General features: G+C 40.1%; 2 protein-coding genes across 5 annotated transcripts; one reads left to right on the forward strand and one right to left on the reverse strand.

Annotated features, from left to right (window-relative positions):
• Positions 1–925: 925 nt before the first annotated feature.
• On the reverse strand, positions 926–3,794 carry LOC115673452 (uncharacterized). 2 transcript variants are annotated; one of them, XM_030595628.2, is made up of 3 exons: positions 2,985–3,794; positions 1,333–1,478; positions 926–1,175 (listed from the first exon to the last, which is right to left on the reverse strand). In XM_030595628.2, exon 1 carries the CDS (start codon positions 3,784–3,786, stop codon positions 3,160–3,162), a length of 627 nt encoding a protein of 208 aa, XP_030451488.2. In that variant the 5' UTR covers positions 3,787–3,794; the 3' UTR covers positions 926–1,175; positions 1,333–1,478; positions 2,985–3,159. The 2 variants fall into 2 exon arrangements, with proteins under 2 accessions (XP_030451488.2, XP_030451487.2); XM_030595627.2 differs by having other exon boundaries at positions 926–1,179.
• A 910-nt stretch (positions 3,795–4,704) lies between these two features.
• On the forward strand, positions 4,705–12,438 carry LOC115673451 (peptidyl-prolyl cis-trans isomerase CYP63). Of its 3 annotated transcripts, none has more exons than XM_030595622.2 (14): positions 4,705–4,863; positions 5,496–5,593; positions 5,725–5,779; positions 6,507–6,595; positions 7,622–7,646; positions 7,757–7,795; positions 7,869–7,986; positions 8,114–8,295; positions 8,401–8,746; positions 8,860–9,005; positions 9,119–9,284; positions 9,412–9,696; positions 9,774–9,854; positions 11,696–12,438. In XM_030595622.2, exons 2-14 carry the CDS (start codon positions 5,516–5,518, stop codon positions 12,084–12,086), a joined length of 2,001 nt encoding a protein of 666 aa, XP_030451482.2. In that variant the 5' UTR covers positions 4,705–4,863; positions 5,496–5,515; the 3' UTR covers positions 12,087–12,438. The 3 variants fall into 3 exon arrangements, with proteins under 3 accessions (XP_030451482.2, XP_056170578.1, XP_030451485.1); XM_056314603.1 differs by having other exon boundaries at positions 9,789–9,854; XM_030595625.2 differs by having other exon boundaries at positions 8,114–8,274.
• The last annotated feature ends 1,343 nt before the right edge of the window (positions 12,439–13,781 follow it).

The following is a 13,781-nucleotide window of genomic DNA, read 5'->3' on the forward strand; positions in this document are numbered from 1 at the left end:
AAATTTGATCTTTCAAGCTTTATAAATTCGTGAAAATTAGTACATGGTTTTGCATGTCAATGTTTATAGAGTGATTGATTTTAAGAGATGTTAGATACTTCGTTGTGAAATTCGAAAAAATTTGCAACAAAGACAAGTCACAAGTTCAAAATTTTATTTAGAAACTTATACAACTACTAAAAATTTTATTTTTTACACTCTACACGCATAGCATAAAAGTTCTTGTTTTTAGATATTAATGTGTTTTAGTGATGTGGGAACGGGTTGAATATGGGTCACTAAATTTGTATTGCCTATAATGACTCAAAACGAGTCAAATATGTGGATTTGGGTCGGACCATTTTCGACCCAACCCGCCAATTTGACGCCCTATTCATTTCCAATGAAAAGATAAATAACCCTCATAACAAAGAAGCAAACCAAAACGCCAAAGACACAAACACTAAGAAGATGATAGATGAGTGGCACATATCATAACGCATACGAACCTAGCCCATCTATTTGATCTAACTTTGCTATCTCTGCATTTACTCATAGCACTGCAGAGTCGATGAACGTCGCAAGTAGAGATTCCATGAGAATTGCATCTTGAAATTTATTTTATGCTGAAGCTAAAATTAGCCGCAACATAAACATTGAGATAGGATAGCATAAAATATGTGCGGAGACTTGTTATAACCTGCAACTCTTTAGGGTGAATAAGACACAAATCCATAGGCTCATTCTGTTCTTACTCTTTTTCTTTTTTGATATTTCTGTACTGAATTCATCCAAAGCCCTAAGGCCACGAAAGTTGATCCAGCTTTTTATGTGAACCTATCCAGGTCTATCCCGTCTAAAGTGTGTGGCCCAACGCCAGTACTATCTGGCCTTTTACCCGGGCTGCAAAACGCGCCCTAAGATTCTACACCGATCTACGGATATACTAAATAATATGGCGAACTATAATTAAGCCTTTAAACAAGTCGATCATATTTAACATCCAATAACTTGCCATTTCGTCCAATATACCAACTTTATAGATCAATCGTTATCACATCTACCATCGTCCAAAAGGTAAAACCCATCGTCATTTATTAGCTGCAGTGAGTGCTAAACGATCTTGAAGTTGAACTTGCACGGTCTGAGAGTCGAGTTAAATGTGGATTGACAGTTGGCCCCATTGAAGCAGCAGCCTAGCTGACCCGTTTTCAAGAACCATCAGTCAAACTATCAAAAGCAAATTAATCATCCAAGTATGGCATTGCACCGAGAACAGTAGCTATTGATGAACAAAGCTACTACTGAATATAATATGCAAAGAATGGAACAAGTTGCAACCACGATGCTTACCCCGTGCCAAAACCGCGAGCGTGACAACTTAAATCTTTAGACCATGGCGTCGAAGGAAAGGCTAAGGACAAGTAACAACGAGAAAATTCTCCGGTTACAGGATGGAGTTCCATATCTGGCTCATGGCCATTGATAATCTGGATGATCTGCAGCCAGCATTAAAAAAAAAGCACTCGTCAGTTAAGACTGAACCAGAGCCTAAAAACTAAAATGAAACTTGACACTAACTCATTGGCAATCAGATAGGCTAGGCCAACAGCAATCTCCATTCACGACACTCATCACACCGGTGGAGGAGGGGAAACCAATGATTCATGGCTAAGACTCATCTCAATGATATCAAATATGAAAAACAAAAAGGGCATAATTTCAACAGAAAGATAAAATCAAAAAATCTTTTTTGGTTGGTAAACATTTTACCTCAGCTCAGGTACTGTATTAACAGAACCGACTCTAGTTGTAATAATCAGTCGCGCAAAGCAAACAGCCACTGGAATATTCATCCATTGATAAAGAGAAAAGAAAGCTCTTTAAACTTCAGGAAATAAAGATTGCTTTATATATCAGCTGCTAATATCATCCAACATTAAAGGCCAGGAGAGTGTCCATGACCATGAAGAGTGCAGTTGATAAGAAAGAAGAATATTATTAGCAAAACAATTTCTAGTGATCCATATTCCATCAGACAATCCTTTAGACCAATTATCTCAAAGGCAACAAAATAAAGTCGAATGAAAGGAGCAATCATAAGCGACAGAACAACAATAGATAATTGATTGCCAAGAATTTTCTTGCATTATTAGCTTATGTCAAATGGTCATCAGTCTCGGTCAAAGAAAAGAATTTGCTACTCAGCATGACTTATCAAAAGGTGGTAGTAGATATATAAACTAGCACAATGTCAGATGCAGACTTGAGAGTCCTATTTACTGTTTGCGCGCACTTACATACTGTGTGTAAAACTATGAGTTGATACCAAAAAGGACTAGCTCTCACTGGGGGAGAAAAACCTTCCTATTTAATAGTACATTCTTTTGTAAGCCACGATGTGACCAAATTGATTTTGTTTGACAAACAATTTGTATGTCGACCATGCCAAGAAAACTGTTTTCCAAAAACATTCAGGTGTCTCCGTTGTTAAAGTCGGGACGCTTATAGGCGGATACATCTTTTGCATCACACCTCTTTTCCATTTCCCTACAGCCGGTAACAGGCCTTTCTCTCTCACAGACCCCCGAATTGTCAACAAATCCCAAAAGAAAAACAAAACCTGTAAAAATCTTTAATAGCAATGGAAAGGAAACAAGCCAGTTAGTCAAAATGGAAGTTTTAAACAGAAAATCATAAATCAGCATGGCTCTGTGACATCATAAGGCACTAAACACCCAGTCAATAATTTATCTAGTATCTGCAAATTCCGGACAATATCATTATGAAACAGCATCAGGAAACTATTCCACCACACCCCTGAGTGCATAAGCAATTCGAAGAACAATATACATTATGACATTGGATCTTTGACAGCTCTCGCTCTTTCACTTACAAATCTCATGCCATTGCCAGCCGGCGAATCGACACGAAGCTTACATTGCCTGAACAAATTGAAATATTCAAATCTTCATCAAGTCATTGAGCAATCGAACAAGCATTACCTCAAACACCCTCGTCCGAACCAAACTGCACTTTCTTGAAGTCTCCACAATCCAAGCTCAACATCGACTTCCGCCTGGAAAATCTCTTACGTCCGCACAATCACATTCCAGCACTCAAAATCGAAACCTCAACTAGCACTAGCAATGCCCTCATTGAACCGACAAGATCAAGAACTCAATCATTACCACTAAAATCAGTCTTCCTCGCCACCAGTTCACTAGCCTTCACATAACTCACACCGCCACGTCCACATTTCACCAAATCGTCCAAACCCAACTCGTCAAACCATCCCAAATCGAAACTTTCACTCTTACCAGCCAAACAAGATCGCGAGATCAACCGCCTCACCACCGCCCTCTCGCTCGCATCCCTCTCGCCAACCACGGCCACCCTCGCGTCCATGAACGGCTTCGAGCACTTGTCCACCGCGAAGCCAGCGCACTTCTCCTTCGCCGCGACGAGGCAGGACTCCATCTCGCGCGCCTCGCACTCCTCCCTCCGCTTCAGGTCGGCCTTCCGGCCGGCGAGCGGGGCCCACCACGGTGGCGCGCAGCCCCGCGATGCGGCGACCGCGCAGCCGATCCTGGCGCCCTCCTCGCACTGCTCGAGGATCTTGGACTTGGAGGACGCGAGGGCGGCGGACCAAGAATCGAGACCGCGGAAGGCGAGGACGAAGGGACCCGAGGAGGGGTCGTCGGTCGGAGCGGCGGGCAGGGGCCCCCGGAGGAGAGGGAGGGGGCGGGGGAAGACGGCGGTGGTGGCGGAGGGCGAGTAGTCGTCGAGGTTGTCCGGCGACGACATTGGTTTCGGTTTCGGACTCTAAAGCTGAGGGGTTCCGGTTTGTCTAGAGCAAAGGAAATGGGCCCGGCCGGGAAAAGCCCGGACATGAGAATTATGGTCCGTACGGACGGGCCTTTGTTTCCTAGACCGATCAAAGCATGCGCTGGGCCACTCGTGGTCAGGCCCGTGGGTTGTTCAGGCCCAAATCATGCCAGCCCAACTTGTCGATAATCAGTAGCTGTTGGGCAAGTGATCAGTCATACGTTGGTTATAGAAAAATACAAAATGAATCGGGTCGAGCCCCACCAAACACGAGCACAAGCCCCTCCCGACAGGAAGCGGATCATACTTGGGCACAGCCCACTACACAAGGATTAGGTGATTTCTGAACTTTTAATTTGAGAATATGTGTACTAAAAATCCTAAAACTTATCATGAAAGTACAATTAAGTCCTAAAAATTACAAAAATTCAATCAAGTATTAACATTTTTAATTTGAATCGACCCTGAGCAAGCTTCAATAACCTTAGGTGAGAGAGGGTCGCGCCCTCCCCCAGATCCAAGCCTTCAAGCCCTCGTTGGGCTTTGAGAAGGCCCAGGAAACCTTTGCCGGCCCTTATTGGCAATTGCGGCGGCGGCCATCGGCGAGTACCTTTTTTTTTTTTAACTATTTTTTAATTTAATTTAGTTTGTATTTTGTATTTTTTACTCCTGAAAATTATTTTTTAACTTTAGCTCAATATGTAATGTGATTTATAAATTTTTAATTTGTTGAATATATGATCATATTGAATAAATTAAAAACATAAATTCGCTGAAAATCCTAAAACTGTAAGATAGGACGTACACTTTTACCATCTTTGAAATCTACTGTCGATTCCTTGTTACCGTAAGACACAACAAGAAAACCTGCGTGAGAAAAAAAATAAAAATCTCAGACACACGTGAGAGCGTGCCGGATGCCACCCTAGACTCTCTCCCTCTCTCTCAGAGGCAAACCGAGCTCTCTATTTCGGAACTGGAAGTGAGATTCTGCAGCCGCTCCCTCCTCTTCTCCCTTTCTCTCTCGCTCAGAAGTTCCAAGTTCTGAACTTGAAGGTAGTTCTCGCTCTTCAGTTTCGCATTCTTGATCCTTTTTTCTTCGGCCCCTCTTAAGATTAATTCAGATGTTACACTTTCGTTCATCTGTTGCTTCTCCTACGATTGTGAACTCTTGATTCGTAAAATTCCGATAGTTTGTTTGTACGAATGTGCATCTTCCCATGGCTTGGAATCGAAGAGTGGAGTGATTAGGGTTTTGGGTTTTGTGGGTCGTGATGTATGTACTTGCGGGTTGGCGAAAGATGCGATTTTTTTTTTTGGACGACCTATGTGCTTCCACTGTGTGACAATTCAAAGTCGAAAACTTTCCGGTGTATTCTTGTGGATTTGTAGAGACAAAGACAAGGTTTTATATGGGTTCTTTATAGACGAAGTCCATTTTGTGTTTTGGGCTTTTGGGTGACACGTTATGATCTCCCATTAGAGATTGGTGTGACAATTTAATCTGTGAAACTTCCCTCTATATCCTCGTGGGTTTCGTCTGTAGAGACTTAGCATACTTGTGTTTATGCTTGATACCATTCTCGTACTCATACCTTGGACTGCAGGTGTGTGTTAGAAATTGGTTTGCTTGGTTTATTAATGACCATTGACCTCCCTATCTTTTCCTCTTTTGTACTCTCCTTCAGCATTTTTGAAGTCGTGGGACATGACTAAGAGAAAGAACCCTCTCGTCTTCTTAGATGTGTCTATTGATGGGGATCCTGTGGAGAGAATTGTTATCGAGGTAAACCTAGAATAGAAGTCGGTTCATTTAAAAGATTTTTTTTTGTCAATGTCATTTTTCTGTAAGAAGTCTTGACTGTTGCTGTCTATTGGAAGCACACTTACAATTGTGCCTTTTTCTGAGTCTTGCAGCTCTTTGCTGACACTGTTCCCAGGACGGCAGAAAATTTCCGATCACTCTGTACAGGTTCATTTAATCTTTAAGTTTGTCATGATTCAAAAGTATTAATGCTGGTATGGTGTACTGTGTACATGCAATGCTGTTCATCATTTTTCTCTAAAGAAATTGGTTAGAGTCTCCTTCTATTAGCATTAGTAGTGAGCGTTCTTCTTCCATGCAATAGGCTTATATTATATGGGAAAGTATGCTTAGGTCGTCCATTTCGGTGCATTGGACGAATTATTTCTTTAGTCAGAGTTCGAAAGTGAACTAGATTTCTCATCACTGATTATTGATTTTGAATGAATTTTATGGTGGCTCTCTGTCCAGGCTTGAAATGGATTTGATGTGGATACCATGTTGCATAGTCTCTGTTATCAAACTTTTCATTTAGGTGAATAAGAGATCTCTAGATTCTCCCACTGCGTTTAACAAGGGTATGGCACTTATTGTGAGTCTTGGTTAGTTGGTCCAGGAAAGATATATCTAAAAGACATGACATGTAATGTTTAGATGCAACAGAGCATGAAAACTAGAAGCTCTGATTTGGCTCAATTTTACTACCAAGGTTCTTGGAAGTCATGCCATCAATTGGCAAGCTCCATGATGCTTTGCTCTTTAATTTCTTGCTCGCTTCCACTCTAATATGAGTGTAACTAAATGAACACTCTTTTCATTCTGTCGGTGTAGAGTAAGCAGTAAGGGTTGCATTGGCATTTTGTTGATTGTTGATAGTATTTTCTATTCAATGTAGGAGAGAAAGGAGCGGGGAAAACTACTGGCAAGCCTCTGCACTACAAAGGATCGTACTTTCATCGAATTATTAAAGGGTTCATGGCTCAAGTACGTTATTTTGTTTCTTTATTGATATATATTTTTTCATGGTCGTTCTTGTGATGTATAAATTTTAAGCATAGTCTAATTGGCACAATTAGCGGTCATAGTCTGCCAAAGATGCTTGCTACTAATTGCTTCACCTTCTGACTGCATATAATTGTCGTGTCCACTGCCTATTGAGCCTTTATCTCTGAGAGTTGAAGAAATCTTGTCAAGTTAGTATAATGACTTAATGTATGCAAGCATCTCGTTCAGATGTATGGGCCTTATTATGTGGCTTGAGAGTGCTAGTAGGTTTAGTGAGGTCCTGATTGTAGATGAAAGGATGTGAGTCTGTTAAGCTAAGGGGTTGAGTGTTGCTTGTCCATTGGATTGCGAAATCTTTAAAATTGGTCTTGAAAGCTGTGAAGTTCAACGATGAAATAAGATTGTCAAATACACTTGTTAGACCAAGAGAAGAAGAAAAAAAAATTGTTCAATGCACATTAACAGTCATTTTTCTGTCAAATAATAGCATCACTTGGCATCTATTCCCTGCCTTGGTAGGTGGGGGAGGCTGCTGGCCATTGCTTTATCTTTTACATGGCTTCTAATTACTGTCAATAGAATAATCATATTTTTTTTGGGGAAAAGAAGCTATAATTAGAAGTCTGAAATCTGAAGAGGCCAGTTTGTGGGCTATGGATGATGATTTTAGTTGGAAGATAGCAATCATTAATACATTCTTAATTTTTCCCCTTCAGTAAAAGCCTCAATCTCGATAGTCTCAGAAGTCATGAACTTCTTGCAAATGAGAGTTGGAGAAAAGTTGAAGCTGGGAAGCTGGCCAAGAGTGCTAGCCAATTTTAAGTGTCTATTAGTATTGTCATAGCCATTTGAATATTGAATCTTATATTGGATGAGTGATTTTAGAGTCACTAGATAAGTTGTTACTTAGAATCCTTTGATCTGAAGGTTCAAATTCCTTTGTGCACTCTGTTTATGTGATGTGTATAACTGGAAGCTCATTAATCCTCTTCACTGTCATCACAGGGTGGTGATTTTTCAAATGGAAATGGTACTCTTCCCTTCTTGTAAAAATTCCTAATGTTCATGATTGGATAAACTGTTTTTGACTACATAGTCATGATCGGACTAGAAGAAGGGATGACCCATTTTGGATTGCAGGCACTGGTGGAGAAAGTATATATGGGGGGAAGTTTGCTGGTAATATTTCTCCATCAACTTGAATGCTTTTTGTTTACTACCATTTTAGTAATTTAAGTTTTTCATACATCAGATGAGAATTTCAAACTAGCACATGATGGACCTGGTCTTCTCTCTATGGCAAATGGTGGGCCAAATACCAATGGGTCCCAGTTCTTCATACTATTCAAGCGCCAACCTCACCTTGATGGGTACATTTTTCCTTTTAAAAAAAAAAAATTGTAACGTGCTTTCCAAGTAGTTAGTAGTACTCATGGCCATGTTACCGTTCTTCATATGAATATGATGTTTACAACTTATACATGTTTTTCCTGGCAGGAAGCATGTTGTATTTGGGAAGGTTACAAGGGGAATGGAAGTTGTGAAGAAACTTGAACAGGTAGGAAGTGCTGATGGAAAACCCCTCCAACCAGTGAAAATTGTGGATTGCGGCGAGACTTCTGAAAGAAGAATTCAAGATGCTGCTGTGGAGGAAAAAAGTAAATCTGCAACACTAGAAGGTACTTCTGCTTTTGTGCTGCCCTCAATTTGCTACCTGCTACCTTTTGTGGGATGACTATTATGACTCTCCTATTTCCAATGTGTAATAGAATTTTTTTGATCAGCGAGAAAGAAACGATCTGCAAGAGATTCCTCCTCTGAATCCCAAGGAAGAAGACGACAGAGAAAATCCCACAAGGAGAGAACAAGGAAACGGAGGAGATACTCTTCATCTGATTCATACAGCTCTGAGAGCTCTGACAGCGATTCTGAATCTTATTCCTCAGACACAGAGTCGGAATCCGAATCGCATTCTGAGTCATCGGTATCTGATTCAAGCTCGAGTGACGGAAGGCGCAGGAAAAGGAGGTCAGCAAAAAGAGAAAAACTTCGTCGGCAAAGAGGGAAGGATAGTCGTGGGGAACGAAAGAGTGCCGGATATGACAAACGATCAAGGCGCAAATCCAAACGGTTGGATTTATTTGAATTTTTTGTTTGCTACATTTAAGTTTTGGCACTCAACCCAACTGCTTTTTGTTCGCTACGTATTGAGAATGGCCATTTTTTTACCTTTTTCTTTTCAGGAGTTCAGATAGTTCAAGTGATTCAGAAAGTGAAAGTTCTAGCGGTAGGAAGGGTAGAGATGACAAGAAGAAATCTTCTCGACGTGACTCTGCTCGAAATATTAGCAATTCAAAAGATGCCGAAGCAAATTCTCCTGAAAATTTAGGTATGTCAATTCTCGGAGTTATCTCCTCACTTGTCTATAAAGTGTTTTTGATTTAATTAGGAGTTTGTCCAATTGGATCTCTGCTGCTTTTGACTTGGAAAAATTTGCTGTAGAACCACCAAGGAATCGTGAAATCAAGAAAGTTGAGGACAATTCGTCACATGAAGAAGGTGAATTTTCGCCAAAGAATGATGTTCAGCATAATGGGCATGGTACTGATGCAATATTTGGTAAATATGATGATCAACGTCCCCGTTCAGATGGTTCAAAGAAGTCCAGGTTTCAGCACTTGCCTTTCTTATGTGCTTTTTTCTTAGTAGAAGGTTTGGGTGTATTTTCATTGTTCAGAATGCTGCCCAACACTTTCTGACTGATGCAAACTTTTGGGTGTTTTCCTGAAATTCAGCGGAAGCATGAGGGACAGCCCCAAAAGGTTGGCCAACAACCTCCCTGAGGGAAGTCCATCGAGCAGTCCTGTGCGTAAAGCCTCTGAACCTTCTTCCTCTATTCGTGCCCGCAATCCATCGAGAAGCCCTCCGCCAGATGGTAATTCGAAGCGCATTAGAAAGGGCCGTGGCTTCACAGAACGTTTCTCCTATGCCCGTCGATATCGTACCCCATCTCCAGAAGATTCAACTTATAGGCCCAACCATTATGGTAGAAGAAACTTTAATGACAGGAGGAATGATAGGTGAGCTGGACTTTTTCAAAAAGTGGTATGGCCAATTTTATGTTCGCTATCGCTTAGTGCTTGATGGACTTATGTAGGTATTCAAATTACAGAAGTTATTCTAAGCGCTCACCACAGAGAAGATATAGAAGCCCCCCAAGAGGCAGGAGCCCTCCAAGGTTCTCTCTCTTCTTTGAAACACACTTTTGCTCATGCTACTAGTAGAAGGCCTGTACAAATCTTCTTCTTTAACTAGATATTAAGAATTTGAAGTACAAGTTATTTGGAGGCTCACTTGATTTCCACACTCTAAATAGTTGCGATGCACCCTGACTTTTTAAGTTGATGAAAATAACCTCAAGAGAACTAAGTGGTGAAAATCATAGAGGGAAAGGTTGAAAGAGATTGTTTATTGAAAAATGCCAATATATAAGACTGCCCATATTAATCAAAACAATGTGATTTTATTTTCCAACCTTGTGTTATTTTCCTTTCCATTCTATACCCAACTTCATGTTGTCTCTTCTACTTGCGTATGTTATTTTCGGATTTTTCGTGATGGTATTGAATCTTCACTCGTTCAGTTAAAGGTATGATATGTATACCTTCAACAGATCCAAACTTGAGGAATTTCAAGGGCACAAGGGTACAAAGAGTCGAACTGATTGATAGGAAAACATTGGTACATTGATTCCAAAATTTTTCTTTCTTGTTCCACACAAAAAGCTATCAATAACCTGTCTTGGACAAAACTTTCTTTTTTGGGAAGAATCTTGGCCAAAATTTAAAGTTTGCAACTTTAACATTGATTATGACATATAATTATTAGAGATTGAATTTTAAGGGAAGGATTGTAAATAAAATTTTCCATAGACACATCATAGTGTGAATGTTATAAATATTCTTTTAAATTAGAATCCCGAGCATTAAATTTATTAAGGTGCTCAAATCTTAAAGAATTCTTGTAAAAAACACAGTAGAAGAGAGAAGGGAGAACACTTAAGAAAGGTAGATGAAAATCCTGAGATTGGTTGATCCATATGATATGTTTTTCTCTTTCGTCAATCTTACTATTAATGAGATCCCAATAAGGGTTATTTTGGACCATTATAATTTCAGGGCGTGTCTAAAGTTATTTGAGGGGTGGAAATATTGTGAGCCTATTTTAATAGTGTCAGTTTCTGGTTTTAACTTTTTTTTGTCAATCCAAAAGCTTTTAATTCATGCTTTTTTGTATGCATGTGTTACTCTTCATTAATGGCCGCGGAGAATCTCTTGCAAACTTACCCTGCATTTATATATTAAATTTCCAACTTTGTTTTTGCCTTAAGAGTAATTAGAATAACAAAACAATACGTGATTCCTTCATATTAATTGCTTATTTCTCTTATTCTCTAAAGATGATGATTTTTGGAGCCATCGTATAGCACAATTGTAGATTGTTCTAATCGCTTCAATGATTTTACTAACGTTGCAAAACCCTTAATTTTATCCTTCCGCAAGTATTATCGTCTTTGTACCGTATTTAGAGACTTTTTAAATGCATCGCATGTGGTACACACAAACACTAATATACTGGATGTAATAAGTGGGTCTTTGATTTTGTAATAAACTGCTTTCTTTGCTTCCTAAAGTACCTCATGGTAAGTATAATAAAGTTTGATTGCTCATGGAAAATTACGTCAATAAAGTAAATAGATACATTTGTATGGAAAAAGTCACATACTTCTCCACTATTTTCATTTCTATCGATCCCCCTACCATCTTAAGACACTTCTCCACTCTCAAATGTGTTACCTTTTACTGTTTTACATGAGTTTTCGTAATCTCATTTTTAAAAAATAAGAACAATATATCTTTCATTACAGCGTTTTTAACAATTTATGGCTACAAATAAGTGCAATTTGCATGTTGACTAATTCTATAGTAAAAATTAAGCGAAGGGGTGTTCTTTTTTTACTGGATATAGATGAAACATTTGTACTTACTGCACATGTTATGTTTATCCGGCTCCTCGTAGATACCAACGAAAAAGAAGTCGAAGCAGGAGTAGATCTCGCAGCCCGGGTGGTAATAAAGGCCGCTACCGGGGTCGGGACCAGAGCAGGAGCAGGAGTCGGAGCAGGAGTCGGAGCCCAATGCGTGGTTCCAGTCCAGCGGATAAGCGATTGCCACTGAGCGAGAGGTTGAAATCGCGACTTGGGACCAGAGTCGATGAGCATTCTCCACGCAGAAGAAGCTCCTCCTCAAGAAGCCACGATTCCTCGGGATCTAGATCCCCTGATGCAGTGCCAGACAAGCGCGAGGGCAAAGCTGCCCCTGTATCTCCTGTAAGGTCTCGATCCAGCTCCCCTTCTGGGAGGGGGTTGGTCTCCTATGGCGACGCCAGTCCTGATTCTGGGATCAACTAAAGGGTTCTCCACTTTTTGCCATCATCACTCTCGGCAGAGAGATTTGATGATCTGTGGAGTACCTGCACCCAACGTGTTGAGTCCGGTGGACTCGCATGATGTCTGCAACTGTTGGAATGAACCGAGAGTGGCTGGGGCTGGCCTCACTCGTTCAATATTATGTACTTGGTAAATGAAAACTTAACGAACATAGCTGCTTGATTTTTAGGAAGCCATCTTTCTGAGAATTTCCTGAAACTATGGCCCTCTCATTTGCATCTTATAAAACTTCAGTAGACTTGGATTGCTGCTGGTGATTTGGGTATGTTCCAATTTGCCATGACTGAATGGATTTTATCTACTTCTAGGGTAATCTTAGGTGGTGGTTTGAATGCTAGTTTTCTAAGTGACAAAAAAAGCTATCGAACTTGCATGGGGATCTCATCAAGATAGCTTGTGTAGCGTTAGCGTGCCAGAGACAATCGCAGAGTAAGCTCTCGGGCGAAATTGAACCTCTCGATTTTGGAGTACATTGGCCAGGAATTACCTCCAAAATTTGCGATAGATCAATAAAATTCAAATCATCATTTTGCCGTAATTTTTTGGTCTAAAGAAATTGCGCAATTGAGATGGCAACTGCTACGATTATACGGTTTCTTCGTTTTTAGATTTGAAAATAAGGTTAGAAACATGCTCTACTTTTTATGCAACACCTATTTGCCTACCTTTACTGTTCAAAATACAACTTACCTACTTAAAATTTCATTTTGAAGATCATTTTGTGCCTTCATATCGTTTATTTTTATATTTTTATCTACGGAAATGCCATTTTCTTTCCAATATTATCCATCCTCGAAGTTTTAAATTCTCATATCTACCAAAATCACTCAAGATTAACCGAAAACCAAAACATTTAAACCCGAAGCAAGATGCTACAATGAGTTTGCAAGGGAAGGACAATTTGGCCTTTCTAATGTTGGGTTTTGTTCAAAGGCATGTGAATGGTACTTGTAAAAACAACTACCCGTAATCGGGCTTTTCGTAATGATTGATCCTAAAACTTTGGCTAGGTAAGTTCTTTTCCAGCACAATTCCATCCTTTTTTTGCCCATTTTCTTGGAATTATGTACTTCAAAAAAAAAAATTACTATCAAGTTCTATTCTTGTTGAGATTCGTTACTCTTATATATTCGAATTGTTCCAAGCATCAACACTGCATTGCCCAGGAATCAAGATGAACACGCCAACAACCATTACCAAATCCTCGTCCGCCAATTTTTCTTGTCTTCTTTCGGTTGTGTTTCCCTCTAACGTAAAGAACCAATGCAATGCTCTTGAATCTTACTTCACAAACACATGCCCGATTTGGGAAATGCCATGTCATTTGTCCCGTCACTTCAGGATTCCAAGAACAGAAGCCAAAAGAACAATGGTCGACACCCCAGAAATAGCAACAGTAGATCGATTGTCATACCAAGGTTGATCTGTTCAATTTCTTCAGAAAAATCTAAACATATCGGATTCCTCATTCCATAGGAATTATCATCCGTTGGTCCTCAAATGCACCAAAGCTCCCCGATTGCATTTGTTTTCGGCGGTAATTCCAGTGTTGCAAACATGTTGCTGTGGTGTTCTCCGCCCCATCACTAAGCAAAGACAACAGCAAGAAGTCTTTAGCAAGCACTAATTTTGACGATTTTGCCCTCATTGCAACGC

The sequence above is a fragment of the Syzygium oleosum genome, unplaced genomic scaffold (assembly GCF_021117445.2).
Source record: "Syzygium oleosum isolate NSW1041296 unplaced genomic scaffold, Sole_v2.1 Sole_v2.09, whole genome shotgun sequence".
Taxonomy (NCBI): Eukaryota; Viridiplantae; Streptophyta; class Magnoliopsida; order Myrtales; family Myrtaceae; genus Syzygium; species Syzygium oleosum.

Excerpts from the sequence above, each read along its gene's own strand:
- LOC115673452 (XM_030595628.2), bottom strand. The coding sequence starts at position 3,786 with ATGTCGTCGCCGGACAACCTCGACGACTACTCGCCCTCCGCCACCACC.
- LOC115673451 (XM_030595622.2), top strand. The coding sequence starts at position 5,516 with ATGACTAAGAGAAAGAACCCTCTCGTCTTCTTAGATGTGTCTATTGAT. Across the intron at positions 7,987-8,113 it reads CGCCAACCTCACCTTGATGG|GAAGCATGTTGTATTTGGGA; the intron begins GTACATTTTTCC and ends TTTTCCTGGCAG. Across the intron at positions 9,285-9,411 it reads GATGGTTCAAAGAAGTCCAG|CGGAAGCATGAGGGACAGCC; the intron begins GTTTCAGCACTT and ends CCTGAAATTCAG.